We start from the raw sequence: 26,487 nt of genomic DNA, 5'->3' as shown, positions 1-26,487 counted from the left end.
GCCACTGTCATCAGTTGTCTGGGCCTAGGATGTTGTGCATTTGTCTTCTCAGTTACTGCTCATATTTTGGCTGCAAACATTTTTGGCATTCTGTATAAATGGGCCATATTCAACAAACAGGAGTTGATGAATTTAGTTTTGAGATATTTTGTGGGTTGCAGAGGTACTGCCCAGTTACAGTGAATAGTTTCTAAATGCAGTTACCAGTAAAAGAAGCAGTTGTTTTAATTGCTGCTGCCATTATTTGCTTTCTGCAAACCACTGGAAACAGATGCACCTGGAAGTCTCTCAATACATTGTTGGAGAATGGGTGCTTCTCCAGAATGTCTTCTATGCATGCATTCACGGGAAACAAGGCAACTGATTTGGCATTTTCATTATTTTTCTCTCAGACAATCATGTGAGCAGAAACCACCAGAAATTTAATGTCTCGGTTGTGAGTTCTCCCTGAAATGTTTTGTGGCTGACCACTTTCACTAAAACATTTTCATCTATATGCCTCAGTAAGAATTGCTCCAAAAATATTTGTATGGAGGCAAATGTTTTACACAAGCTAATCTTCCCTTTTTTTGTGTCACTGTACCTGGAGTTAATCTCCAGTTAAATAATTATTATTATTATTATTATTATTATTATTATTATTATTATTATTATTTATTATATCTTTCCTTCAGCTGACTGTTGAGATCCCTAGGAGAGGGAGATTGTGTGTACTTCAGTTTACTCAGGCAGCCCTAGCAGAATCCTACCTAGTAACTTGTTGAAGAGTTAGTGAGTACACCTGTTAGTATTTTGTTGACCTGTTAGTAAAATTACATGAGAAGCTTGGAAAAGAGGCAGTTTGAGTATTGTTGAATGCAATTGTTGTTTTTATATATGCTTTCTAAACCTTGAGTCCCTGACCCAAGTCCCAAGGTACTTATTTATTCTGTGAACTGCCTTGAGACCTCCGGGCATCAGGCAGTATATAAATTCATTCAATCAATCAATCAATCAATCAATAAAATAAATACTCTAAGGTTGCTGTAGCATTGACTTTTCAGCAGTCTACATGGTATATTTTGCAAGGATTGTGAGTAAACTGTTTTCTCAGGAGGAGTGCCCAGCATTGGTTCCTAGAATAGGCTACCCAATCTGTACAGATTCTACACCCAGAATGGGAGGTTGCTGAAAGAAAAATAAAAAAGTCTATTGTCTTACTCTGGCACCAGTGATTTTCTCCCAAAGCAATACCTTTACTGATAACATTTCAGATTACAAAAAAAAAAACTAATTTTATCTTATTCAAACTGACTACATTGAGAGACACTCCTATATAGCAAATAACCCTGTTCTGCAATGTCCCTCAGATCAGCCTCCATACCTGAGGACTGGAAAGTAGCCAAAGTAGCACAATTTTTATTTTTTTTTTAAGAAAAGGGTTCCAGCAGGGATCCTGAAAATTACAGGCTGGTTAGCTTAAATTGTCCAGGGTTGTTAAAACAAAAAGAGATTGTGAAGAGCTCCAAATTGGCCTCTCCAAACTGAGTAAATGGGCAGTGAAATGGCAAATGCAATTCACTGTAAACAAGTGTAAAATGATGCAAAAATTAATAATCTTAACTTCACCTGAACTTCAGGTGACAGACCAGGAACAAGAGTAGATAACTTGATGAAGATGTTGGCCAAGGTGCAAATCCCATGTTGTCATTGCTGTTGAGGATTAGGAAACTTTCTCACTTGGAAGAAAAGGTTTTCAATAACACTAATGGCACACCAGTTTGATTTGTGGTGAAGTGATGGCTGTACAGATTTCTAGACCGCTATTCTATAATACTGTATTTTTTGCACCATAACACTCACTTTTTTCCTCCTAGAAGGTAAGGGGAAATGTCTGTGCGTGTTATGGAGGGAATGCCTACGGGTGGCGGGGGGGATCTGCTGCAGTCGTGAGCAGAGGATCCATGGTTCCCCTTCCTTCCCTCCTCCGTGGCTCGCTTTGAAACAGCAAAGCGGGAGAAGAGCCGCTGAGTGGGGAGGAGAGAGGGACAGAGAGCCTGCTTGCTTTAAAGGAGCAAAGCGGGAGAGGAGAGGAGCCGCTTACACAAGTGTAAGCGGCTCCTGTCTGGTTGGTTCCTTTAAAGCAAGCAGGCTCTCTGTCCCTCTCTCCTCCCCACTCAGCTTGCTACATAGCAGCAAAGTTTTTCAGCTCGCTAAGCCGGGGATGAGCGGGGAGGAGGAAGAAAAGCAGAGCCTGCTTGCTTTAAAGGAGCAAAGTGGGAGAGGAGAGGAGCCTTCTCCCCTTATACCCCTCTTCATTATTAGCAGCATCCTTCTCCACCCACCCCATGCGTGCTCCTTGTCCCTTGAGTGCTTTTCCTTCCCTCCCCACTTAAAACATGGTTACAAAGCACGGATCCACATGGATCCTCAGGATTTTTGCACTGGGTCACCCCAAATTCACCATCAGATCACATAGCATGTCCATGGCTATATCTTGAACCAAAAAAATCACGCACCCACTGTTGCCTGGGGCCGCAGTGGTGCAAAAACGTGGTTATAAAGCATGGATCCACATGGATCCTCAGGATTTTTGCATTGGGCTACTCCAAGCTCACTGTCAGATCACATGTCTGTGGCCACAGCATGAACCACAAAAATCATACATCCAATCTTTCGTTTAGAATATTTTTTTTCTTGTTTTCCTCCTCTAAAAACTACGTGCGTGTTATGGTCAGGTGCGTGTTATAGAGCGAAAAATACGGTAAATCATTGTGATCTTGAAAGCAGCTCACCTTTGTGTCAGAAAGAAGTTGTAGGTGCTAAACTAAAGATTTCCCAATCTGTATTATGTTGTGTTCCTTGTACTCCGTAGTGATATCATGCTGGTACTTGTTTTTCAGGATTTCCTGATCATGTTTATTCATCACTTGTTAACAGTTACACTCATTAGCTTCTCCTATATGAACAACATGGTGCGGGTAGGAAGTTTGGTTTTGTTGGTTCATGATACAGCAGATGGCTTCCTAGAAGTAAGTACCTCACACAGTTCTATCGAGTTTTTACCACTGTATTCAAATGGCTTATTTGTGTTAGATGCTTTTAATTTTTTTCTAGAAATCCATTTGCATACAACGGAGCAAAGTAATAACCATTTCTTAAACCATTTCTTAAATGATGGGATTATTGCATTGAAGTCTGGAGGAGTTTTCTTAGAGATTCTCCCTTTTCCCTCCCCCAGGTAGCAAAAATATCCAACTATGCCAAATACCAACGAGTCTGTGATGCCACCTTTGTACTGTTTTGTGTGGTGTTCATTGTTACTCGTTTGGGGATTTATCCTTTCTGGTAAGTATTTACTGGGATTGAGGTGGGGGAGAGCAAGTCAAGGGATAACTTTAGGGGTTCATTGTGCCAAGAGTCTGGTACAGATGATTAAACAGCTGTAGCACAGAGGTAACCTCTGTAACAGGACCCCTTCACAGTTGTGTGATAAGCAGCATATCCCCTGAAGGACTTGATTGATTTTGGGGCTCAGTAAGCAAAAAGGCCTGGCAGAATGCGTGAGGAGGCATCAGGAGCTCCAGGTTTTGGTTGTGCTGTTTCAATATTTTATTTACAATGGCAAAATACTTACGGCGGGCCCTGAGTTAGGTTTCGATCTCTTCAGATTGCGCAGTGCCATTGCAGCTTGATCTCGAGAGGCAGGATATGGAATGTGGTCCCTGGTCTCCATTCAGTCATAATGCCAGAGGTTGCAGACGGGGCCAGTTTGTCAGTCAGTCAGTCAGTCAGTCACTTTTATTGCACATAGCCAAAGGCTGCCGCAATGTACACAGAATTATTTGACAATTAAAAGAAAATATACTGAATTGGTAAAAAAAGACTTAAAACATTTGTATTATTAAAACATTACGTACTCTAAACAAAGCTATAAAAGTACCCCAATGTACAAATAAAAACATTAAACAATAAAATTCATAAGCTAAAATCATCACATGGTCACTAATGTTAAAACAATATCAATTAATACAGTGTGCAATTTATACTCAGAGTTTGGTGAGTGACAAAGATAGAGCATAGCCTGAGGTAGATAGATAGGATCAAATAAATTCATCTCCTTTACAGTTAATGATTACCTTGGCTATATAATTTGCTCTAATTTTCCTAGCAGCAGTTGCAAAAAGTGCTACCCGGCAGGTCACATACTTATCTGTGTCTGCAAGGAGATATAACATCATATCAAGGGGGTCCTGGCCAGGGGACCCTGTCATTATAGGTACCAAAAATCTTTTTCTTGCATCATTATATAACGGACAGTGCAAGACATAATGCATAAGGTCCTCTACTTCAGAACATCCCCTAATGCAAACACGTTCGTTTTTTGGTATGCCTCTATGTCTCCCATCTCTATAAGCAGAGCTTATTGTATTTAGTCGTAGCTCTGTAAAAGCTTTCCGAAGCTGTGCAAAAGTCAATTCATTAAAATAAGATATGTGTTCAAGTTTAAAATACAATGGGGCGCATGTAGATGTGCACATAGAGTTTAGGGGCCAGTTTGAATCGGTGGCGATTGTTGAACAGTTCTTCTTGATACTTTGTGCATTACTTGTGTGGATACAGAGGTATTGAAAGGGAAGCCATTGAGTATCGCTTGTTATACTGTGTGGCTCCTGCTAGCCACTCAGAAAAGGCGCCCTGCTTCAACTATATATCTGTGTAGGCCCTTGCAAGATTTAGAACTTGGATTGTCCAGATTTCTGGATTACACAGGGAGCCTACACAGGTAGAAAGCGCTCTTCAGGAGTTACTGTTGACACATGAGAATCCAGGAGGAATCCTGCAACCCAGGGTTGCTCCTTTGTGCTGAGTGATTTGGGAAGAGGAATTAGGCTGCCCAGCACATCTGCATTTGAGGTGTGATTGACAGATGTCCCTCTGAGCCAACTCATGCCAACTTTCTATCCTCGTTATCATTTTCAGCTATGACAGTAGAGTACTCCCTCAACCGAGGAGAGATTTCAGAGTAATAAATGACTTGAAATGTCTTCTTGCACTGGTGCATTGGTCTGTGCAAGCAAACAAATCTTCTTACTACTGGCCCCACTGATTGTGATTACACCATGGCAGCCTGTACGTATTGTTGCTATATCACTCAGCAAGCCCTTGGCGTGTGGTAGGGAGCCAGTGAATCTTTAATGCTGTTTCCATTGGTCTTATTGTAATCCCCCTGTTTCCCGGGTATGCCTGCTTATCTCAAATTGCAATGGGAAGTGACTTTGCTGTCTCAGTGGTTGCATACTGTGTAATGCCATACTGCACTTATCAAATAGCATGTGGTGGCTCATGTAGAAACTGTTTTTCCCTTTAGAGGTGGGAAGGTCCCTCCTCTGAGAGTGCAAAGGCAGGTTTGACTAATGAAGACCTGCGGGAGGAGAGTTTCAGGCTCTCTTGAGTTCTAGCAACCAGAGGCCTCAGATTTCATTGGCTTTCTCCCTTTTTAAAGTCCTTAATAGAGCTGATATTTTCCTGCTGCAGCAAGGTGCAGTGGGGTAAATCACACATTTTCTGTCAGTGTAAGGCTTCCTAAATCCATTAAACATGTAAAACCAACAGACCTTTTTATTTTTTTCTGGAAATAGATGAATTGCTAAGCATTTCAGCTCCTGACTCAATGAAAGCATTAACAAAAACTGAATGGAGAAGAAACCTGTGCCTCTGAGATGTCCACTCATATACTGAGATGTCTTAAGACTGGACATCTTAAGGCATTAACATTCCGTAAAGGAATTTTTTTATGGGGCAGATGTTTTTGTAGTCCAGTCAGCTTGGTTTCTATCTAGAAGCTGGGAGTTGTGAAAGATAAGCAAAGTGCCAATATAACAACTCACTTCTTTGTCTTGCAGGTTACTGAACACAACTTTGTTTGAAAGCAAGGAAATAATTGGCCCTTATCCATCATGGTGGCTATTTAACGGGCTTCTTCTAATTTTGCAAGTTCTAAATGTCATCTGGTCCTATTTCATCATTCGCATTGCCTACAAGGCCCTGGCACGAGGGAAGGTATGCATTCCAACTTGCTTAAGCACTGGGAACTCCCAGATACTTGCTTCCTTTTTTGCATATTTCACAAACACCTGTGGCTTTGAAGAAGGTGGACTGCTGCCTGAGATAACAACTTTTTACTTCGATATCATTTTAATTTATATGTTAAGTAGCTGCTAGAATGAGAAAAGTATTTGTCTCTCTTCACACCACTCTACTTCCTCCCATTAGTAATTGCACACACAAACACACCAGCCATTGCTCTTGATCCTTCTCCAGACTGCCCATATTTATCCAGACCACCCAAGTAGTTCTCTCACATTGATGAATGTTACGCACTTGTAAAGGTGCAATTGCAGAGTGAATCACAATTTTGCTCAGAATTCCCTGATGAGCTGTACTTCATGTTACATATCAAATGCTCCCCACCAGACAACATCAGAGGCTTAGGTTTGACTGAAGTAGGAAATGCTGCCCCAGCAGATCTGGTTGGCCACTATGAAAACTAGATGGACCTTTTGTCAGATCCAGCAAGGCTGCTCTTAATGTTTTTTTGCACTCTGAATTCTGGTACCAACATTTTATAGCTGCCAGATAAACCTGGCCTACCTAAGAAGAAGAAGAAGAAGAGTTTGGATTTGATATCCCGCTTTATCACTACCCTAAGGAGTCTCAAAGCGGCTAACATTCTCCTTTCCCTTCCTCCCCCACAACAAACACTTTGTGAGGTGAGTGAGGCTGAGAGAATTCAAAGAAGTGTGACTAGCCCAAGGTCACCCAGCAGCTGCATATGGAGGAGCGGGGAATCGAACCCGGTTCCCCAGATTACGAGTCCACCGCTCTTAACCACTACACCACACTGGCTCTCATGTTACCTAACAGTGTTACCTAACAGTGCTTGGGGTAAACAACTGCTAAAAAATACAAGTATGCACCAAGAAAAGCTTGAAACAGCACCATGTAAAATCTGTCCATATAAATAATAATGCACAAAGTGTGCACAATACGTTTTAATAGGCATCAGGGAGCAGCACAAAGCTAGGCAGAGCCTATAAAAACTGGAATAATGCTTGGCATTCTTGGCTCCCCCTTCTTGAATTCCCACACACTTTCAAATCTGTCTTCTCAATCCTAAGCACTTTTTAAAGATGTAAATTGTAAAAACAGATACTGAGTTGCTGGATTCTGTATTATCACATACCAACCCTTGTTAGTGGACATAGGAACACTGCACTGAAAGGCTGGAGGGCTCTGGGTTTTTTGTTTTAAAATGCAGTGGCATAGAAGGAATATTCTGAAATGAGAATTGATGCTGCACTGATCCAGATCATACTGATCATAATGATCATAATGCAGGAGGTTTGCCTATCCTTTGTGCATATTGCTCTCCAGTGTAACATTCTGGAGCATTTCTCCGTTTATTCCACTTCACTGTTCTAGTTACCAAAAATGGAGATATTTAATTCCAGGAGCTGATCAGTGTGTCATATACACCCAGCAGAAGGAAAGGTGATAATGGAAGGCCAAAAGGGCCTTGCTGCTAAACTCCTCTTTGCTTTGTAGCAGTGAGCGCTCCAGGCCCTTACCGGCAGTGTTGCTGAGCATAGGTGCTAGAACTGACTCTTAGAAGCCGCTTCTTTAAGAAGCATTGAAAGCCACTATATTCTCAGAACTTAGCTTGGCTTCACTTTTTTCAGATGAGGACATTGGCATGAAGGAGGACAGGTAGCTAAGTTTATTAAGACCTCTGGCTCTCAAAGAAGGGCTTGTGTTTAGCCTGCTATTGTGTCTGCAGGGCTTTGTGGGAGAAGGAGAGGCTATAGTTTTATGTAGGAAAGAAGTGAAAACTACTGTATTTTTTGCTCTATAAGACTCACTTTTTCCCTCCTGAAAAGTAAGGGGAAATGTGTGTGCGTCTTACGGAGCGAATGCAGGCTGCGCAGCTATCCCAGAAGCCAGAACAGCAAGAGGGATTGCTGCTTTCACTGCGCAGTGATCCCTCTTGCTGTTCTGGCTTCTGAGATTCAGAATATATATATATATTTTGTTTTCCTCCTCCAAAAACTTGGTGCGTCTTATAGAGCAAAAAATACGGTACTTGTTTGTATGAAAGTGGCCATGGAAGCAGATTTGCAAAAGAGAGAGAGAGAATTTATCTGAACAATTCAGATTCAGAATCTTAGCTAAATACTGTATATTTACAAAAATAAACAGTTCTATAGTATTGGGCATTTGCTTTCCTGTAGAGCATTTTAATAATGCCTGAGTACTTTCTGCGCATTCAAATAACCCCAATTTCTTCTCTGCCTTGCAGCTTAGATACTGCGTCTTTTCTTTTCCTGTGTTTGTATCTTAATTACATATATATTTGTGGATTGAATCTAGATGTGCCATGAGTAGAGCTGGGGAGCAAACAAGCCGGGTTGAGGGGAGCCTTCCAGAATTACTTGGGAAGTAGTGCTGAAGAATGCTGGGGAAGGGGAGAATCAGTAAAATTTGCCCATTCCACTTTTCTTTAAACAGGATCTTCAGCTGGATCTCAGTCCCTTCCATGAACGGAAGGGGAAGTCTGGATCTCACCCATGTTTGTTTCATTCATTTATCTGCTGAGTGGCTATAGCTGATTTTCAAGCTGGGGTATCTTGCAGGAGACCTGCATCTCTCCTCTCCTTGCTTTTCTCTCCTGATCAGGTGACCTAGTCAGGGAAGGACTCTCCTCTGTATTCTTCATTCTCTCTTCCTCCTTTCTCTGTGCCAGACTGAAGCTGGATCTCTTCCTCTTCTTGTATGTAAGTGCAATCTGCTCTTGTGGCCGGTAGAGGGGAGCGGGGGGACTACCTGTGTCTAAAACGAGACTGAACACTGTTTAGCCTCAAACCAGTTGTGCTTTGCAGGTTTCTTTCAAACAGTTGTTAGTTAATCTGAAAACTGCTCACAAGAAAGTCAGGTCTCTGATATTGACGTAGGTGGCTATAATCTTTGTGTACGACCTTCATCTGTGGACCTTCAGCTCTGTGGTTCATCTTGCTAGTATTTTTTTTTTCAATTAAATCTTCCTTTCTTTGGAAAGGAAAATATAGCATAGAAAATTAAGAATGTCAGAATGTATCAGGTAATGAATATTCGCTCTAAAAACACATACTTTTTTTTAAAGAAAGGGCTGAATAAAACAGCATGTAAAATTTGAAAACCTAGTTCAGTTAATTTGTTGCAAACAAATGAGATTGTTTGTTTCTCTCTGAAATGTTATGAAAATGGCATTGGTAGGTTTTATATATTTTGTGGTTTTATATTTTGATTTTGTTCCGTGAACCACCCTGAGACCTCTGGGTATAGGGCAGTATGTAAATAATAATAATAATAATAATAATAATAATAATAATAATAATAATAATAATAGATAGGTAGGTAGGTGGGTTCTGTTGGGAAAGTGTTGCATGAGGCCTGAGCAACCACCAATAAAATCGCTGCTTGCCCCTACTGTGGATGCTGATGGAATTTAGCATCATGAAGCCAGACTTCATGAAAACCGACATGGTCAGTCCTTGTGGATCCGGGTCATTTACAGTTTTCAGAGTTAAAATCAGCACCATTTATAAGTGGTGGACCTTGGAATCTTGGATATGGAGACTTAAAAGCCTGCCGCATAGTATTCCTAGTCTTCACATGAGGAAAACCATTGCCACAAATGGCTATAAAATATAACACAATTTTTGTTAATTACGCCTGCCTTCCATTTTTATTATGATCTTAAAAGCATTTGGTGGATATCAGGCAATATATATTTGCAGCTCTTGAGAAGTGGGCACCTACAGTTGACCCTGTCAATCATTAACTTGTCATTGGTAGGTGCCCTGCCATCCTTTCCATAGGGCTGTTCAAAGTCCATATGCCTAATTGTAATCAGGGGTGTGGATAGATTGAGCATACCTAGTGCGCATTAGGCGCACGGGTAAAAATCCTGAGTGTTATGTAAATCAGTGCTATTGGTTGCAGGCTCACAAGTGGAGGGCCTACCCTTGACAGCTGCCACAGCAGAGATAGAATAATCTGTATATAACTATGATATGAGCATTTCAGCCTTGTTTGCAGCAACACCTGGTGCCTTTACTGTTCAGTAGTAATCTATTGCCACCTTGTGGCAAGTCATGGAAACAATAAATACGAAATGGACTGTGAACTTTATAGGACCTGGGGGCCAGTCTGCATGAGGATTTTCCCCCCTGCTGCGCATAGGTTCTAAAACACTTGCCGCATGATGCACTAGTTAATCTGTACCCTTCCTGCAGTTTCTTCCTGTTTGTTCTGTGTGTTTTCAGAGCCGTTCTGTTACGGGTGGTGGTGGTCCTTCTCTCTATGCGCTAGTGCTTGTGGTGTGTTGTAGCATCACACTATAATATTTTCAGTGGGAGTGTCTTAAAACCTTAAAAACATTCCCCACCCCCCAGCTTTTACACCTCACCTTTATCTTAACCTTTGGTTGGCCCATTTTCGTGTACATTCCTGCATTTCACAGCCATTAGCAAGCAATAGAGAAGGCAGCCCTTTGTCATAGTGTAGCCGTGAGAAACACACACACACACACACACACACACACACACACACACACACTTTCTACAATAAATGAAGCTTTGTAAATTAGTACTTTATTTCCCTCCCCCACTTTAGCTCCCTGAATGTTCACCTGCACTATTGCGCCAGTGCTTACAAGGTTAAAAATAAAAAGCCACATGAGGCCCCCACCACCAGCCACTAATAAGCTACTTCCCACTGTAATCAGTGGCATGGGATTACTTTTAGAGGAAGAAGTGCACAGTGCCACAATGTGCTGTCACCACTATGCCTCAAGGACTGCATCTCCCCATAGAAATCGCCCCAGACCTCTGCGTTCATCATCTGAAGCCCTTGTTCATGTGCCTTTTCCACGTGAGGTCTGGAGGGTGGCAACATGAGAACGGGCCTTTTTTATAGTGACTCCCTGTTTGAGGAATGCTCTCCCCAGGGAGGTTCACCTGGCACTTTCATTATATATATTTTTAGGCACAAGGCGAAAACGTTTCTCTCTGGCTGATTAATATTCTACAGCCTTTTAAATGTGTCTGTGGGAAGGGGGAGTTATCATTTTGCTGTTTTTCTTTTAACTATTCACATGTGTTTTGATCTTGTGTGAACCACCCTGAGATCTTGTGATGAAGGCCGAAATGTAATAATAATAATAATGATGATGATGATGATGATGATGATGATGATGATGATGTTCCAACAGTGAAAAGCTGTCTAGGGCAGATTTTTGCTAGTGTAAGTGTATGCAAGCTTTTGAGTGTTACATAATTCTTTTTTTATATAAAGTCTGCATGCGTAATATAGCAGGAGTGGGTTCAAGAAATATTATTGTACCTGTTTTGCATGGCATCACATCACCCAGGAACCACTTATTGAAATACGTTCTTGTCTCTATTATAAATACGTGTGTGTGTGTGTGTGTGTGTGTGTGTGTGTGTATTCAGTTATGAATATATAAAGAATAAACTTATGTAGACCACAATCACAATTTAGCCTGAACCACAGGTTGAATGCAGCTCTCCAGTTCTCTCTTCACCCCTCAGGACTCTCTGGGGCTCAAGTCTCCCCCCCCCCCAGCTCCCCTCCCTCTACTGGGCCTGCTCAGTGCCTGCCTTCCTCAGGTGGTTTTGCATGGCCGGAATGTACCCTTGAACTATTATAATGTCTCTTGCTGGCATGCCTTGATGTGTGTAAACCTCTAGCCACAATGAGGCAGGAAGTAGCTTCCTTTACAGAAGGTAAGAGTGGGATCTGTTGTGCTTTTGCTTCTGGTCCCACCTACCACTGCCATGTGACCCGTGGCTGAATTCCCCATCCCTGTCATTGAGGGAAAGTCTGACCTCTTCACCACTTGTCTGGTGTTTTTGTTTTAATATATCCTTACCTGGTTAATTAATATGCCTGATGGCAAAATTAGACTTGGGCTAATTCTGGTCATGTGAAAAGTGCACTTGTAGTACTTGCATTTCAGGAGATATTCCTCTTGTGTTCCTGGGCTATCCTTGAAAGAATGGTATCTGTTTAAATTGTTATCCATTAGAATGAGCAATGTTTGTAAGGCTATGTGGCCTTTTCCCTTGAAGGGCTGAGATGCATTCTGTTTGTAGGGTGAACCTCTTCCCATCAGCTTTATGATGTTCCCTTGTAGCTCAGGTGTGTTTAGTGACCAAGCAGTCGAATTTCCTGCCCTGGGAGATCCATCTGGCTTCCTCTTTAATGTCATTTTGCTATTTCCTTTAAATATTTTGCATACATTTTATAATATCCTTGATATATTTTCATTCTGGCACCTGGTTAGTTATTTTTCTGAATGAAGTTACTATTTTATTTGCTTTAAAATTTAGATTCTTGGCTCCTTGAACACTTTTCAGAAATTGGAAGACAGAGAAGCAAATCATTTATTTTTTTAAAAATTCTGCGAAGAATGGAAATGCATTAGAAATAATATATTCCATTTCCTCCCTCGCAATGTTTTGAGGTCCAAAAGTAGCAGCCACAACTCCTGCAAAAAAGCATTTCTGATCTTGGTGGAAATCTGCCCTTCCAAAGGAAGCTTTCATATAAATTTCCTTATTTTTGTGGCTATGTAGAAAAACTGAGGATACCTGCTTCTTTGTTTTCTGTACTCTGTTCTTTCCTGGTTGTTCTTCGCAAACTTCACAACTAAATTTGAAAACTATACCATCTAAACAACTAATAGCTAAGTATAGTATGGTGAATGCTACACTGAGTGCTTAACTGATTTTCAAATTAGCCCTTATATTTGTGATAGACTTACTCTGCTTCTTTCTGTCAGGTGTTAAAAGATGAACGCAGTGATGTCGAAAGTAGCTCCGAAGAGGAAGATGTGACTTCAAGCAGCAGGAAAGGAGTCCTTAGCTCTTCAAGCAATGATACCAGTCGGATTAACGGCCACATAACTAGTGGGCAGTGGGCAGAAGAGGAGTAAGAACCGGCAGGGAGGCCTCAAGAAAACACAGACTTGTGTTCAAATGACTAGATATGTCTTAACTCCATATCCCCAAGAAATCTTTACTCATGCCGGCGCTTTGCCCCCCAAATCCTCCAGCAGTTCTGAAACAGGCACATCACAGTTTTGTACCGAAGGAATCTAGTTGATTGCTAGTGCAAAAGCTATTTCCAGTTTCACATTTTAAAGAAATTAAGCCATTTTGCATTTAATGGTATCCTATGTTTGCTGAAGCGTGTGAGTGAGAGAGTGAGAGAGAGAGAGAGTGAGTGAGAGGTGGGGGAGGCTGTTTTATTTTAAAGATCAACTGAAACTTTGAGAGAAAGTATTCTTGCAACAACTCTGAAGGTTCGGATCTCAAACAGGTTCTGCCTCTCACTTTTTAATTGCATTCCAGGGTTGTTGTTTTTTAAACACTGTGGCCTGGTCTAAGCTGATATTCCATGCTCCTAGCAGCAAGGACTAAAGCTGTGTCCTAGGGAGTCTGGGATGTGCCACAGCTAGACATAGCAACCTGGTGGTGGTAGAGACAGGCCGACTGAGCAATCTGCTTATATGTTGTTGGGATCCCATTTGCTAATAAAGTTTTACGTCTGCTTGTTTGGGTGGGTGGGAAGACAAGGCTGGCGTTCATTGCTCTCCCCCCCCCCCCCAGAGTGGAGTAGTGTCTCCAGAGTCTTCATTTTGACTTCCTAAAATCACCTGTTTTTCCTACGAATGCTATGGGTTTTGAGTCACATAGGAATTACAAGGAAGAGGTGGATAAATTTGTGTACTAGGATAATAGGCATGGATGATCTGGTTCTGCTGCCGACTTTTCCATAGACGCTTCTACTTTCAGAAGAGAAGCAAGCATGCCGCCTGTACCTGCTTCAGAGTCTTTTGGTGAGATGTCTGTGGGATAAAGAGGTTGCCACACAAGGGCTTTGAGTCCCTCCCTCCCTTTTACTAAATGGTACTTCAGGGGAGATGAAAGGCAGCAAATTGTTGTCATGAGCAGGACTTTGAAAATGCCCCGAGTTATTATCATTTTATACTATTGTTTACTCTGATTAAAAATAAATTTGCTTGAAGAGTTGGGTCTGTGAATTTTGCTTTACTGAGGAAGGTTGTGTGCGTTCTGATTTTAGGTAATATTCTGCTAACATTGCCAAGTTACACAGGAGCAGTAGATGGTGCTGGAAATTTGAACACTGCAAAGCAAATAGCACATTAGTGGTATTAATTCTGTGGGTACAGTTAGCTGAACTAAACCCATCCAGGGCCTTATGCCGTTCTAGAAGATGTTCAGCATCCAGAGTTTCTGATTCTCCCAAATGGCCCCTCTTTCAATCTAGGAACAGCCAGGTGTACTTCCATGGAGCATGTGGGGTCTACTTGTATGTGCAAGTTGGCCTTAGAGTAGAGCTTTCCAAACGGTGTGTCGCGACACGTGTGTTGGCCGTATTGTGTAGGTGTGCCACGTGAATGCTCCCTGCTCTCCTCCTGCATAGCTAAAAAGTGTGCCACTAATGTGAGAAGTTTGGAAAGCTATGCCTTAGAGTAATATTCCATGTTTCTTACAGTTAGCAGTCACCTTTATGCCTGCTAGATTCTTTCTGAACTCTGTTAAGGTGTGATGATCTTGTTTTACAAGCTCTACAACCAAGAAGTGGAGCCAAAAACTGCTAATTACCATTTTATAGTATTGTTACAGGGCCACCAAATGATTCTGGGTCAGAGTCTAATTTAGAAGAAAACAGCTGCTGCCCTAGATAGTCCAAAGAATGTTGCCTTTTTCCGTTTGACCTCTGTGTCATTCATGTATCAATTTATAACAGTCATATCCTGGGTGAAGGACAGGAGAAATCAGAGGTGGTACTGTTGCCGCTTCTTGTGACCTGCACAAGCAGGAAGTAAGGGTGCAACTTTTTCTTGCCATGATTGTGTACCCCACCCCCCATTTCCCTCCCATTGACTTCAATGGGGATATTAAAACTAGGTAGATACCAGGTCTGGCATAGTATATGGGATAAGGAGGGGACTTAGGATGCTGTAGTTCCATAACCTCCCTGCCCCACACTGCGAACAGCCCATTTTGCCCCAGCAGCACACAGAATATTACTCTGTGTGTGTGTATGTGTGTGTGTGTGTGTGTGTGTGTGTGTGTGTGTGTGTGTATCCCACCCACCCACCGGCTGGGTTTCCCCAGCTACTCTGAGCGTCTCCCAGCAGAAAAGTAAAAACACAATAAAACATCAAACATTAAAAACTTCCCTAAACAGGGCTGCCTTCAGGTGTCTTCTAAAAGTTTTATTGCCAGTTTAAGTAGGAAGCTTCCTTTTTTCTGGTTTGAGCTAACATGTGTATAGGAATTGGGAGTTTTACAGAGTGGTAGTTAATGGATAGTTAATAAGTTTCACAGCCTTTAGGGCCAAGCTAGTTGTTACAGTAAGTATTTGGCTGCCACACATCCTAATCCTTACCTCCTCTGTAGCATCTATTATTTTATTGAAAGTATTTTTATATGCTATTTAAAATATTTTTATACTTTATTGAAAGTATTTTATACTTTAAATATTCCACTTTTCAGCCAAAAAAAGGCTCCCAGAGCAGTTTACTGCTATCAATGATAAATCAGTTTCTATTCTCAGGCTTTCTATTCTATCTAAAGGATACAACACAAAAGGAAAAGGGATTAGGAATAATGGAAGTTTTTTTCTTGTACAAAACTCTCAAGGTACAGAAACCCTATTGGTGAAAGGTTAGCCTTTGCTGTCGTCACGTTGACTTCCTAAATGAGAAGCTTCTAGCCGTTTATATGACTTTTTAGCGGGAAGGGTAACAGCAAAGGATGAATGAGCATTTCTAAACTATTTTGGCCTAAATCATTATTTTACAAAGGGGAATTGGCAGTAACTGGTAGAAAGACATTAACAGCTTACTGAAGGCATGAGATAACCACTATCTAGCAGAAAATCTACATGTGACATACCTAAAAAAAGAACACCCTGGCCTTGACAGTTCTGAACACTATTCTGTTAGGTTTCTGTTATACCACTGTGCAGTTCTTGGGAGTCACAAGACTCGTTTGACATTCCAGACTGTTGGAAGTTTCACGGGAGATGGGAGACGGATATTGAAGTTACTGGTTTCCTGTTTCTTTGTTCCTGTTGTTTTCTGTCTCTCACAGAGAGCAGACGCATATTCTTTTCTGTCCTGCGTAGTCAGAAATAATGCAGCAATGTAGCACATATTTCTGGCTCTGCTGCTGCTGTCTGGGTACTCTGCGTAATGGGGAGCGTGCCTGAAGTCTCATTCAAAGGCTTAGGTCATTAATCACCGCCGGAGGAGCAGCCTTCACAGCTTGGTCGTACGGAGGCTCCAACATATTCCTCCCTCGGCCCTATAAACTTTGTAATTAGTAGTGTCTGCTAAACTATAGCTACCCTGGAGCCATGCTGTCTGACACACCATTTCACCATACCTTGATACAATCTTACTTTACAGCAGGTGGAATGAAGCCATCCTAATCCAGCCTGTGGTAATGAGAATTTTATTTCTTGCCTAATTTGTTCTTCGCGAACTCTTTCTTGCTTTTGTTTATTATTATTTAGAAATGAAAAGACAGTGGCCAGACAGTTGCACAGCAGATGGTATAATTGGATTTGCAATAACAGAAGGGCAGACTTCTCATTTGCTGAAGTAGGATCAGAGAATGCAACATCTCATTCAAGATTATTTTGCTTTTGGCAAGGTTTCTATTCGGCAATCCTCACACCCGCAATTGTTGTCAGATTTTCTATTTTCACGTGTCTTTATCAGAATATGTATGTCAAGGCGACATGATTTATTCCCACATGGAAACACTTGTTGACCCAGATGTAAAGACAGTGAGATGCACCTTTGCTTTAAAACTTGGAGCAGGAAATTAGTAAATGGAAATAGATGAAGTACCACAACACCCACCCGCAAATCATTTGCAAACTTGCAGGCTCAGCCAGAGGAATCCTGTGGCAAACGGTTTATCCTCATATTGTTTTCCTTCTTTAAATGGACAGGAGGATGTAAAAATAAAGAGGGAAACAATTCTGTGAACACATCTTTTATAGTTAGATGCTGCTAGCAGTGTATATTTACAAAAGCAAGCCACATATGAAACATTCAATTACTGCTGAATTGCATAGGTGTTTCCATCCTTTTATGCATCACACCCTGAATTAGTGATTCTTCATGGCAGATTCCAGGGCTGCATTTTCTGAAATGAGTTTTTATTGCAGCACACCAGTCTTGTATTCATTAAGCATCCTATGTCAGACAACAGGACAGTGTTCAGTCCTTAACTGCTGCGTTTATTTCCTGCTGCTCAAGCTGCTTCAGCAAATTCCTCCTCTGGAAAAAGCGATATACTCTGACACTACAGAGGTAGCCACCATACAAGGTAAGGAGCATCATGGACCCAGAGAATGCTTTATAGCCAAAGTCAGCCAGCCGCTTTGCAGAAGCCATTATTGCTGTGAAGAAAGCAAAGGGAGGTTAGTATTCAGAAAAGTTTTTAATGTGTGACATTTTAATGTATTTTTAATCTTTGTTGGAAGCCGCCCAGAGCGGCTGGGGAAACCCAGCCAGATGGGCAGGATACAAATAATAAATTATTATTATTAATAACTCATTTAATCATTTCCATTTTACCTGAGGTACGATCAAAGGAAGGAATTGAACAGAAAAGCATATTTTAGCAATGGTAAAGGTACCCCGACCTTTAGGTCCAGTCGCGGATGACTGGGGTTGCGCGCTCGTCTCATTCTATAGGCCGAGGGAGCTGGCGTTTGTCCGCAGACCGCTTCCGGGTCATGTGACCAGCATGACTAAGCCGCTTCTGGCGAAACCAGAGCAGTGCACGGAAACGCCGTTTACCTTCCTGCCGGAGTGGTATCTATTTATCTACTTGCACTTTGACTTGCTTTTGAACTGCTAGGTGGGCAGGAGCTGGGATCGAACAACGGGAGCTCACCCTGTCACAGGGATTCGAACCGCTGACCTTCTGATTGGCAAGCCCTAGGCTCTGTGGTTTAGACTACAGCACCACCCGCGTCCCCTTTAGCAATATAATCAAGACTTTTCAGTATCTAAAGAGTGAAATTGTTTTGGGGAAAACCGTGGTGGTGGTGATGGGGAGAATATATATCCAAGCTCCTATTTCCCTCCTTGGGTTCTTTCAGTTGACATATAATTCATACTAGGCATGTATGGTTTACTTCTGTTTGCTTGGTAAGAAGAGGCTCAGGAAGATCCTAATGCCAGGTACGTATATTCTCAAAAGACTTGAAGGAGATAGGGACTAGGAACGAAATGGATAATTGGGTAAAGATTTGCGGACCAGGTGGAGGCACAATAGACTACAGGCAACTCCCCATTTACGTGCATTCGAGTCACGTGTGACTGCACACTCGCACATTGCTGTGAACCCAAAAGTGGCACTTAAAGAGGCAAGAATGGCCCCCCAAAAAAGGTGAAAATGGCATCTAGTGATCCTACAAGCTTTTGCAAGTGCAATCCCAGGAGCCTTTATACTGACCTTTGAGGCCTGTGGGAGTTTGAGCAAAGAGGTTTGGACAGAGTCTGATAAATGCTGCTGGTGGTTTTTTTAAAAAGGGGTTTTCAATGGTTTCCAGAGTTTAGAGGGTGTTTCAATGGTATTCCCAATATCTGCAATTTCACTTACACACACACACCGCCTGGGAACATTAACCCTCGCGTAAATGGGGAATTGCCTGTACTCAAAAAGGGAGTATGATGCACAGAGGGAATTTCACCAGCCTGCATATCTGCTGCCTATTGACAGTAGGGGTCCCTTTTACTGGTTAACATTTTACTGAATTTCTAGATGAGCAAACATTTCCAAGTATAATATTGTTTAGGCTTGTTAAAGACTTAAGTCTTAAGCAGACACAGAGAGGGAGAGAGATTGGCTCAAGGTCAAGTGAGCTTTATGGCTGAACAGGAATTTTAATCTGGGTCTCCCCAATCTAGGCCAAATACTCTAACCCAGGCATAGGCAAACTCGGCCCTCCCAATGTTTTGGGACTACAATTCCCATCATCCCTGACCACCGGTCCTGTTAGCTAGGGATCATGGGAGTTGTAGTCCCAAAACATATGGAGGGCCGAGTTTGCCTATGCCTGCTCTAACCCACTATACCCTGGATTTTTTGGGGTGGTTATTGCATAGCATAAGATTTGTTATTATTTACTTTGTTATTATATTACTCTACAACACAAAAAACCCAAGCAACTTAGAACAGACATACTAATACAATTAATAAGAAATACGTATTTTAAAAGTAAGATAAAAAATGTTTCTGAATTACTACTGCAGATGTGGGGGGGGGGAAGTACCCTTCCACCCCCCACCCCCGAGACTGGATACCCTTATACAACCAAAACAAGAACAGAATCCACAATATCAATGCCCACAAAAACACCTGGGAGAATAAAAATGTCTTGAGCTGGCACCAAAAATATGAAGAAAGGTTGATGCCACCTAAGCTTTCCTGACGAGAAGCAAACAGAGGAAGGGCCCAACTGAAAACAGCCATTTTCTCGTTGCCATCCTCAGAGGGCATGTGCATCAAAAAGTCCTTGAGAAAGGCATCCCATATTTTAAACCCAGAAGTCTGAATTGGGCTTGGAAGCAAACTGGCAGTCTCTGCAGTGAGACAGAATTGGTCTGCGTTCAGACTTGCCTGGCCCAGTCCATAATCCAGCCCATCATAGGGGTACTCTGTTGCCACGGAAACCACCTGTGCCTCCGGGGACAGGAAGGAATGCAGGAGGCATGGCCATACGCAGCCTGCAGTGCTCCCTCACTAGGGTGGACACCTTGGTTCGGGTGGGTGGATGACTTCTCCCCCCCCGCCTCTGGTGCTGAAGTGACTTCAGTGCTGATCTTTCCTGTGAACCGCCCTGAGACCCCCGAGCATATATATAAATCCAATAAATAAGTAATAAATGACAATAAACTCAGGGGTCAGCAAACTTTTTCAGCAGGGGGCCGGACCACCATCCCTCAGACCTTGTGGTGGGCTGGACTATATTTTGAAGGGGGAAAAATGAACGAATTCCTATGCCCCACAAATAACCCAGAGATGCATTTGAAACAAAAGGAAACATTCTACTCATGTAAAAACACGCTGATTCCCGGACCATCTGCGGGCCGGATTTAGAAGGTGATTGGGACGGATCCGGCCCCGGGGCCTTAGTTTGTCCACCCATGCAATAAAGCAACCCGTTACAGCCTAATAACGGGATGACCCCTCTGGAATGTGTGTGTGTCGCGCGCGCGCGCACACACACACACACACACACACGTGCACACATTTGAATTTGTCAATCTGCCTGTGCTCGGCCACCCAGAGCTTAAATCCGCGACCTTTCACACAGCTTTCCAAACACGCATTTGGAGACAATCTCCTAACTGGGCAGAGAGGGAGACGACCTGAAAGACAGGACAAAGCAGTATCAATACAGGACGCAGGATCTGACCCCGAAATATGTGGGCAATCCTGCATTATACAGGCCAGGAGGCAACCCTGTCCCTCAGGGAAAGAGTGGCCCCGGCTGCATCTCCGCCTGTTTAGCCCCAGCTAACAGCGTCTCATCAGCTCTACTAAGTTGGTTTTCGTCCATAGAGTTCGAAGGGGTCCCCAAAGGTCATCTAGTCCAACCCCCCCGCAAGCCAGTCTCTTACCACTATCTGTAAAAATAAAATAAAAATGCCATCCCTCCCTAAGCCCTGACAAGTTAATAAAAACAATATAACGCCAGTCCCAATAACTCACTCTATTCACCGCCGCCTGGCGCAGTCGCGGAAAAAACCTCTCCTTCAGCTGCCTTGCTTGCGCGCGCAGCTGGCGAGGGTTCACTTCCGGGGTTTTGGCGCACGCGCAAAGGGCGCGGTTTCCGGATCGACCGCTTCCCGCCTCTCGCCCCTCCCGCGCGCAAGACCAGCCGCGGCGCGTCGACATAGAGCTGGGAAAAAGTCAAGAGTCGCGAGTCCGGTGTTCCGTAGCGGGAAACGCCCGTGTCCGTTTGGCGCACTGAGGAAGGCAGACGAGTGGAGATGGCGGCGGCCGGGCGGCACCCACCCAATACATTGAGGAAAGGTAGGGTTCCCCTCAGAAGTTTGCAGGGAACGGTAGTTTGGCTACAGTTCCCAGCACCCTTGACAGACGGCTGTTTCCAGTGTTATTTTTTGGGGTGGGGTGGCCTTTGGAGTGGGATGTACCTGCCACAAAAAGAGCCTCGAAGTTAGCAGAAAAGACCAAAACAAAAAAAACTCTTTGTTTTTTTTGGTTTTTTTTAATAAGATATTTATTAAATTTTTCACAAAATACACATAACTTTACAAATTAAAAGGATTACAAACAAACAGTTACAGTATTAAAAAGAAAAAAGATAGTAAATATAGAAAGACTAGAAAAAAATACAGGTTAAAGAATATGTATAGAAACCAAGAAAGGCAGAAATTGAAAGAAAAAAGAAAGATTTAAACACAAATCCAATTTTCATGACATTATAAACTCATTTGCTTATTTTCTTGACTTCCTCACACCTCCCCTTTTGGTATTCCCATTTGTATAATTAATTCAACAAATCCTAACCTTCTTTCATATATCTTAACTTTTAATCTTAACCTATTGTAACAATATATTCCCATCCATTATCAAACCTTATTTACATATTCTTATTACTTTTGTTTACCAACACCACTTATTTTCATTCCAACGTCATTTTAACATTCATTAATTTTACAGTATTTCTGCAAATAGTCTTTAAATTTCTTCCAATCTTCTTCCACCAACTCTTCTCCCAGGTCTCGGATTCTGCCAGTCATTTCTGCCAATTCCATGTAGTCTATCACCTTGGTCTGCCACTCTTCCAGTGTGGGTAATTCTTGTGTCTTCCAATACTTTGCAATCAGTATTCTTGCTGCTGTTGTAGCATACATGAAAAAAGTTCTATCCTTCTTTGGCACCAATTGGCCGACTATGCCCAGGAGAAAGGCCTCTGGTTTCTTCAGGAAGGTATATTTAAATACCTTTTTCATTTCATTATAGATCATCTCCCAGAAAGCCTTAATCTTTGGGCACGTCCACCAAAGGTGAAAGAATGTACCTTCAGTTTCTTTACATTTCCAACATTTATTATCGGACAAGTGATAAATTTTTGCAAGCTTGACTGGTGTCATGTACCACCTGTATATCATTTTCATAATATTCTCTCTCAGGGCATTACATGCCGTAAATTTCATACCACTGGCAAAAAAACCTCTTTGAAGCGCTTCTTGTGTGTGAAAGCAGTTTCAGGGGTTTGAACCGCGTATGCCAATGCGACTGGTGGGTTAAGGCCATGGCAGCCCTGCAGTGTAGGCCCCTCGGATCTTAGTTGGGTATAGCATCGTCGTCCAAAACTTGCATGAAAGAGGATTCCGCTCAGGTAATCTGCTTTGGAATTAAAGAACCTTTTAATGAGGGTGAAAGAGGAGAGCGCAAAATATGGTCTGAAGTTCAACCTCAAAAAAACGAAGATCATGGTCACTGGTCCCATCACCTCCTGGCAAATAGAAGGGGGAGAAATGGAGGCAGTGAGAGATTTTACTTTCTTGGGCTCCATGATCACTGCAGATGGTGACAGCAGCCACGAAATTAAAAGACGCCTGCTTCTTGGGAGAAGGGCAATGACAGGCCTAGACAGCATCTTGAGAAGTAGAGACGTCACCTTGCCAACAAAGGTCCGTATAGTTAAAACTATGGTTTTCCCAGTAGTGATGTATGGAAGTGAGAGCTGGACCATAAAGAAGGCTGATCGCCGAAGAATTGATGCTTTTGAATTATGGTGCTGGAGGAGACACGTGAGAGTCCCATGGACTGCAAGAAGATCAAACCTATCCATTCTGAAGGAAATCAGCCCTGAGTGCTCACTGGAAGGACAGATCCTGAAGCTGAGGCTCCAATACTTTGGCCACCTCATGAGAAGAGAAGACTCCCTGGAAAAGACCCTAATGTTGGGAAAGATGGAGGGCACAAGGAGAAGGGGATGACAGAGGACGAGATGGTTGGACAGTGTTCTCGAAGCTACCAGCATGAGTTTGACCAAATTGCGGGAAGCAGTGGAAGACAGGAGTGCCTGGCGTGCTCTGGTCCAGGGGGTCACGAAGAGTCGGACACGACTAAACGACTAAACAACAACAAATCCGCTTTGGGCCGCCGCCACCTGGGTTCCAGTTAATGCGCATGTGGAGGCATTTCAAATGGTGAAAAACCAAAAATTCATCCTGGGAAATGATAGCTAACGAATGGAAAAGGATGTTTAAAACAATGTTTGTAAAAGAACCAACAACCCCACAACTCTTATCCGTTAACTTTTCTGTCGAGGTCATGCTGACTACCGGTATATACCCTGTTTCTCTGAAAATAAGACAGTGTCTTATATTAATTTTTGCTCCCAAAGGTCTTATTTTCAGGGGATGTCTTATTTTTCCATGAAGAAGAATACGGTACACATTTATTGTTGAACAAAAAAAAAAAAGGAAATTTATTACCTGTATACGGTACAATGCCTTACGGTAGCTTCGGGGGCCTTATATTCCGTGGTGGCCTTATTATCGGGGAGGCCTTATATTACAGCGAGAGGCAAAACTGGAAGTAGGTCTTATTTTCGGGGGATGTCTTACTTTCGGGGAAACAGGGTAAGTAGGGCCAGGAGGAGCCTGGGTTTCATTTTCTCTTTCTAGCTTCCTTCTGGTGTGGACTCAGTGCCGGATTTATGTACAAGCTAAACAAGCTATAGCTTAGTGCCCCACTCTCTTGGGGGCCCCAAAAAAATTTAAAGCAAAAAAGCCCCTGGATGTACGTTTCCAAAATATAAGATAAAAAACAAATAAAATAAAACCTACATACAGCAACAGTGTTTTGTGTTGTGTAGGCTCCTATTTGTTATGTGCACATGGCTTTAGATACCTATTAGGTCCATAAATTACCATATAGCATATATTCAACACAAAAAACAGTGACAATTTGTTGTTGACAAAGGATAGCTGGACATATAAAGGGCCTCATTACCTTCAGTAGCTTAGGACCTCATCAAACCTAAATCTGGTTCTGAGTGTGCTATATATAGTGTTAATGTTTAGACTTATTATAAATTATTGTAAGTTTAAATTAAGTCTGCTGCAACTGGATTTCTTAAGGACAGTGCCATTCCTGAATGTATTGGATTTGTGACCATTTGCCTTCAGTAGCAGTACAGCTCTGCTGGATGATATATTAATTGCCTCTGGTCTATTTTTGGGGAATCCTGCAACATGTTTAAGTTTTTAATTTAAGTTTTAAAGTTTGTAATTAAGTTTAATTTTATATGTTGGAGTTCTGCTCTGGATCAATATTGAGTAGAATTCCATGACACTGATACTGTAATAAAACAGTCGGTTGCACTTTCCCCACACAAAACAAATGCATCTAATCGTAAATTCCCGTCTTTTCCTACTAGCAGGGCGGGCAATTAGCTGCTGCTTAAAAATAGGCTAAAACCTGGCATTTCTCCACTGTTTTTTAGGTTCCCCCTAAAAACGGTGTCCAAATGAACTCAGAAACTGAGTTCTGTACGCGAGTCTACATGTTAGTAGTCTAGTGCCCCTCTTCACCTGTTTTTAGTTTTCTAGATTCTCTCCCCCGCCCATCTTGGGCAGTTAAAAGGATGTCTTGACGCCGCAGTGCATGTTGGGACGTGTAGTTTCTGTGTGGCTCTTCCTCCTTTGGGGAGCTGCCTGAACCGTGTCTAGAGACTTGCTATGCTTCTGCATCATGTGCCCTTAGACACTGGAAAGGGTTGCTGCAAGAAAAACTTTAGAGTACTTGGGAAAAAATATTATTAATGTAGATTTAACATATCTCTAATGGAAGCAGCAAACCCACTTTATGGACACAGTGTAGCCCAAACATCTTATTAGGCCTATGTGAAGGAAAATTCTTTCAAAGCACTTTAGTAATAATAGTCAAAGCTAAATAGAAATAAAGTTATAAGAACCATTTAAGCAAAGAGAGGCTAAAAATACTTACTGCATCTTAGTACACGCCAAAGTCTGCCTCGTCTAAGCATCCATTCTGGCGAATGTCCGCGGCAAACCCAGAAGTACTGGAGCGGGTTACTTCCAGGTTTGCCGCTTGCACATGCGCAGAAGCGCTAAATTGCACTTTGCGCATGCGCGGAAATGCAAACTGCTCCGCATGCGTGCACAGATGCAGCGCTTCGCCCTGCATCCTTTTCGTCTAGTGGCTGGGGCTCTGGAACGGATCCCGGTTGCAAAATAAGGTACAATTGTAATTGCAAAACCAGCATATTGCAGAACACTATGGGAAGGAAGGAAGTTGATTTGGTTCCCAATTATAAATGACTGAAGTAGGAGATAACATACAATATACTCAGGCAAACTCATTGTTACCCTTGTGGTAAAAGCAAGGAGATCTGAGTGGCCAAGTCAAGAAGCTTCCGCACTCATCTTTTGAAGGTATCTAAAGGTGCTTTTGGTTGGATAGTGTTTTCGAGGTTACCAGCATGAGTTTGACCAAACTGCGGGAGGTAGTGGAGGACAGAGGTGCCTGGCGTGCTCTGGTCCATGGGGTCACGAAGAGTCAGACACGACTAAACGACTAAACAACAACAACAAAGGTGCTTTAATTGTCTTGTCCTAGCGCAGGGGTCAGCAAGGTTTACCTCGCCTGTGCCGGTTCACTCCTGCAGAGATTGCTCCCTGGGCTGGATCGCATCTGTCCGGCACCGAGGAAGCAAGTCCCCGCTCTGTGTTGCACCTGTTTAGCGCAGCGCACAGGGACTCACTGAGCGGGCAGCTCATGGGCCGCAGGTTGCCAACCCCCGTCCTAGTTTCGAAACAAGTTACTGTTGGCAAAATCCTCTCCTCTGCTCAAGGAATAAAGGTAAAGGAGCCCTGTGTTCTATTGCACCTTAGGTCCTGCATTTCTGTTTTATTATGAATTAGCATCTGGATCATTTTAAATACAGTGGTACCTCAGGTTACATACGCTTCAGGTTACATACGCTTCAGGTTACAGACTCCGCTAACCCAGAAATAGTACCTCAGGTTAAGAACTTTGCTTCAGGATGAGAACTGAAATTGTGCTCCAGCAGCACAGCAGCAGTGGGAGGCCCCATTAGCTAAAGTGGTGCTTCAGGTTAAGAACAGTTTCAGGTTAAGAACGGACCTCCGGAACGAATTAAGTACTTAACCTGAGGTACCACTGTAGAAAGGTAGGACAAAATATTATAAAGATATTCTTTTTGACAGTGCTATTTTTCTCTTATAATGGCAACAGTGCCCACCTGAGAGGTGCCGGAACTGAGTTCCTGCGAGTTCTGGCTGAGAAAAAGCCTTGC

The 26,487-nt window shown here is 42.5% G+C and overlaps 2 protein-coding genes and 1 long non-coding RNA gene across 7 annotated transcripts in view; 2 read left to right on the top strand and 1 right to left on the bottom strand.

The window, feature by feature from the left end:
* Nucleotides 1-14,146, top strand: part of CERS5 (ceramide synthase 5) — a 36,669-nt gene extending 22,523 nt beyond the window's left edge. For 2 of the 4 annotated variants that reach the window (XM_028710779.2, XM_028710761.2), the window contains 4 exons: nucleotides 2,883-3,011; nucleotides 3,221-3,327; nucleotides 5,886-6,042; nucleotides 12,884-14,146. In XM_028710779.2, coding sequence (XP_028566612.1) covers nucleotides 2,883-3,011; nucleotides 3,221-3,327; nucleotides 5,886-6,042; nucleotides 12,884-13,036 — 546 coding nt within the window. In that variant the 3' untranslated portion in view covers nucleotides 13,037-14,146. Of the gene's footprint in view, nucleotides 1-2,882; nucleotides 3,012-3,220; nucleotides 3,328-5,885; nucleotides 6,043-8,715; nucleotides 8,814-12,883 lie in introns of all 4 variants that reach the window. The other 2 variants (XR_013391769.1, XM_028710769.2) reach the window with 2 other exon arrangements.
* A 2,979-nt stretch (nucleotides 14,147-17,125) lies between these two features.
* On the bottom strand, nucleotides 17,126-21,001 carry COX14 (cytochrome c oxidase assembly factor COX14). 2 transcript variants are annotated; one of them, XM_028710752.2, is made up of 2 exons: nucleotides 20,877-21,001; nucleotides 17,126-17,550 (listed from the first exon to the last, which is right to left on the bottom strand). In XM_028710752.2, exon 2 carries the CDS (start codon nucleotides 17,543-17,545, stop codon nucleotides 17,369-17,371), a length of 177 nt encoding a protein of 58 aa, XP_028566585.1. In that variant the 5' UTR covers nucleotides 17,546-17,550; nucleotides 20,877-21,001; the 3' UTR covers nucleotides 17,126-17,368. The 2 variants fall into 2 exon arrangements, with proteins under 2 accessions (XP_028566585.1, XP_077780054.1); XM_077923928.1 differs by lacking the exon at nucleotides 20,877-21,001 and adding an exon at nucleotides 18,615-18,751.
* Nucleotides 21,002-21,003: 2 nt separating this feature from the next.
* Nucleotides 21,004-26,487, top strand: part of LOC144326885 (uncharacterized) — an 18,865-nt gene continuing 13,381 nt past the window's right edge. The window contains exon 1 of the long non-coding RNA XR_013391770.1: nucleotides 21,004-21,200. This is a non-coding gene — a long non-coding RNA (uncharacterized LOC144326885). The remainder of the gene's footprint in view (nucleotides 21,201-26,487) is intronic.

Source organism: Podarcis muralis, chromosome 2 (assembly GCF_964188315.1).
Source record: "Podarcis muralis chromosome 2, rPodMur119.hap1.1, whole genome shotgun sequence".
Lineage (NCBI taxonomy): Eukaryota > Metazoa > Chordata > Lepidosauria > Squamata > Lacertidae > Podarcis > Podarcis muralis.
The sequence above is the reverse complement of the archived record's forward strand: the minus strand, read 5'-3'. Positions and strand labels throughout refer to the sequence as shown.

What these genes read in the sequence shown, in the direction of transcription:
- COX14 (XM_028710752.2), bottom strand. Translation starts at nt 17,545, where the DNA reads ATGGCTTCTGCAAAGCGGCTGGCTGACTTTGGCTATAAAGCATTCTCT.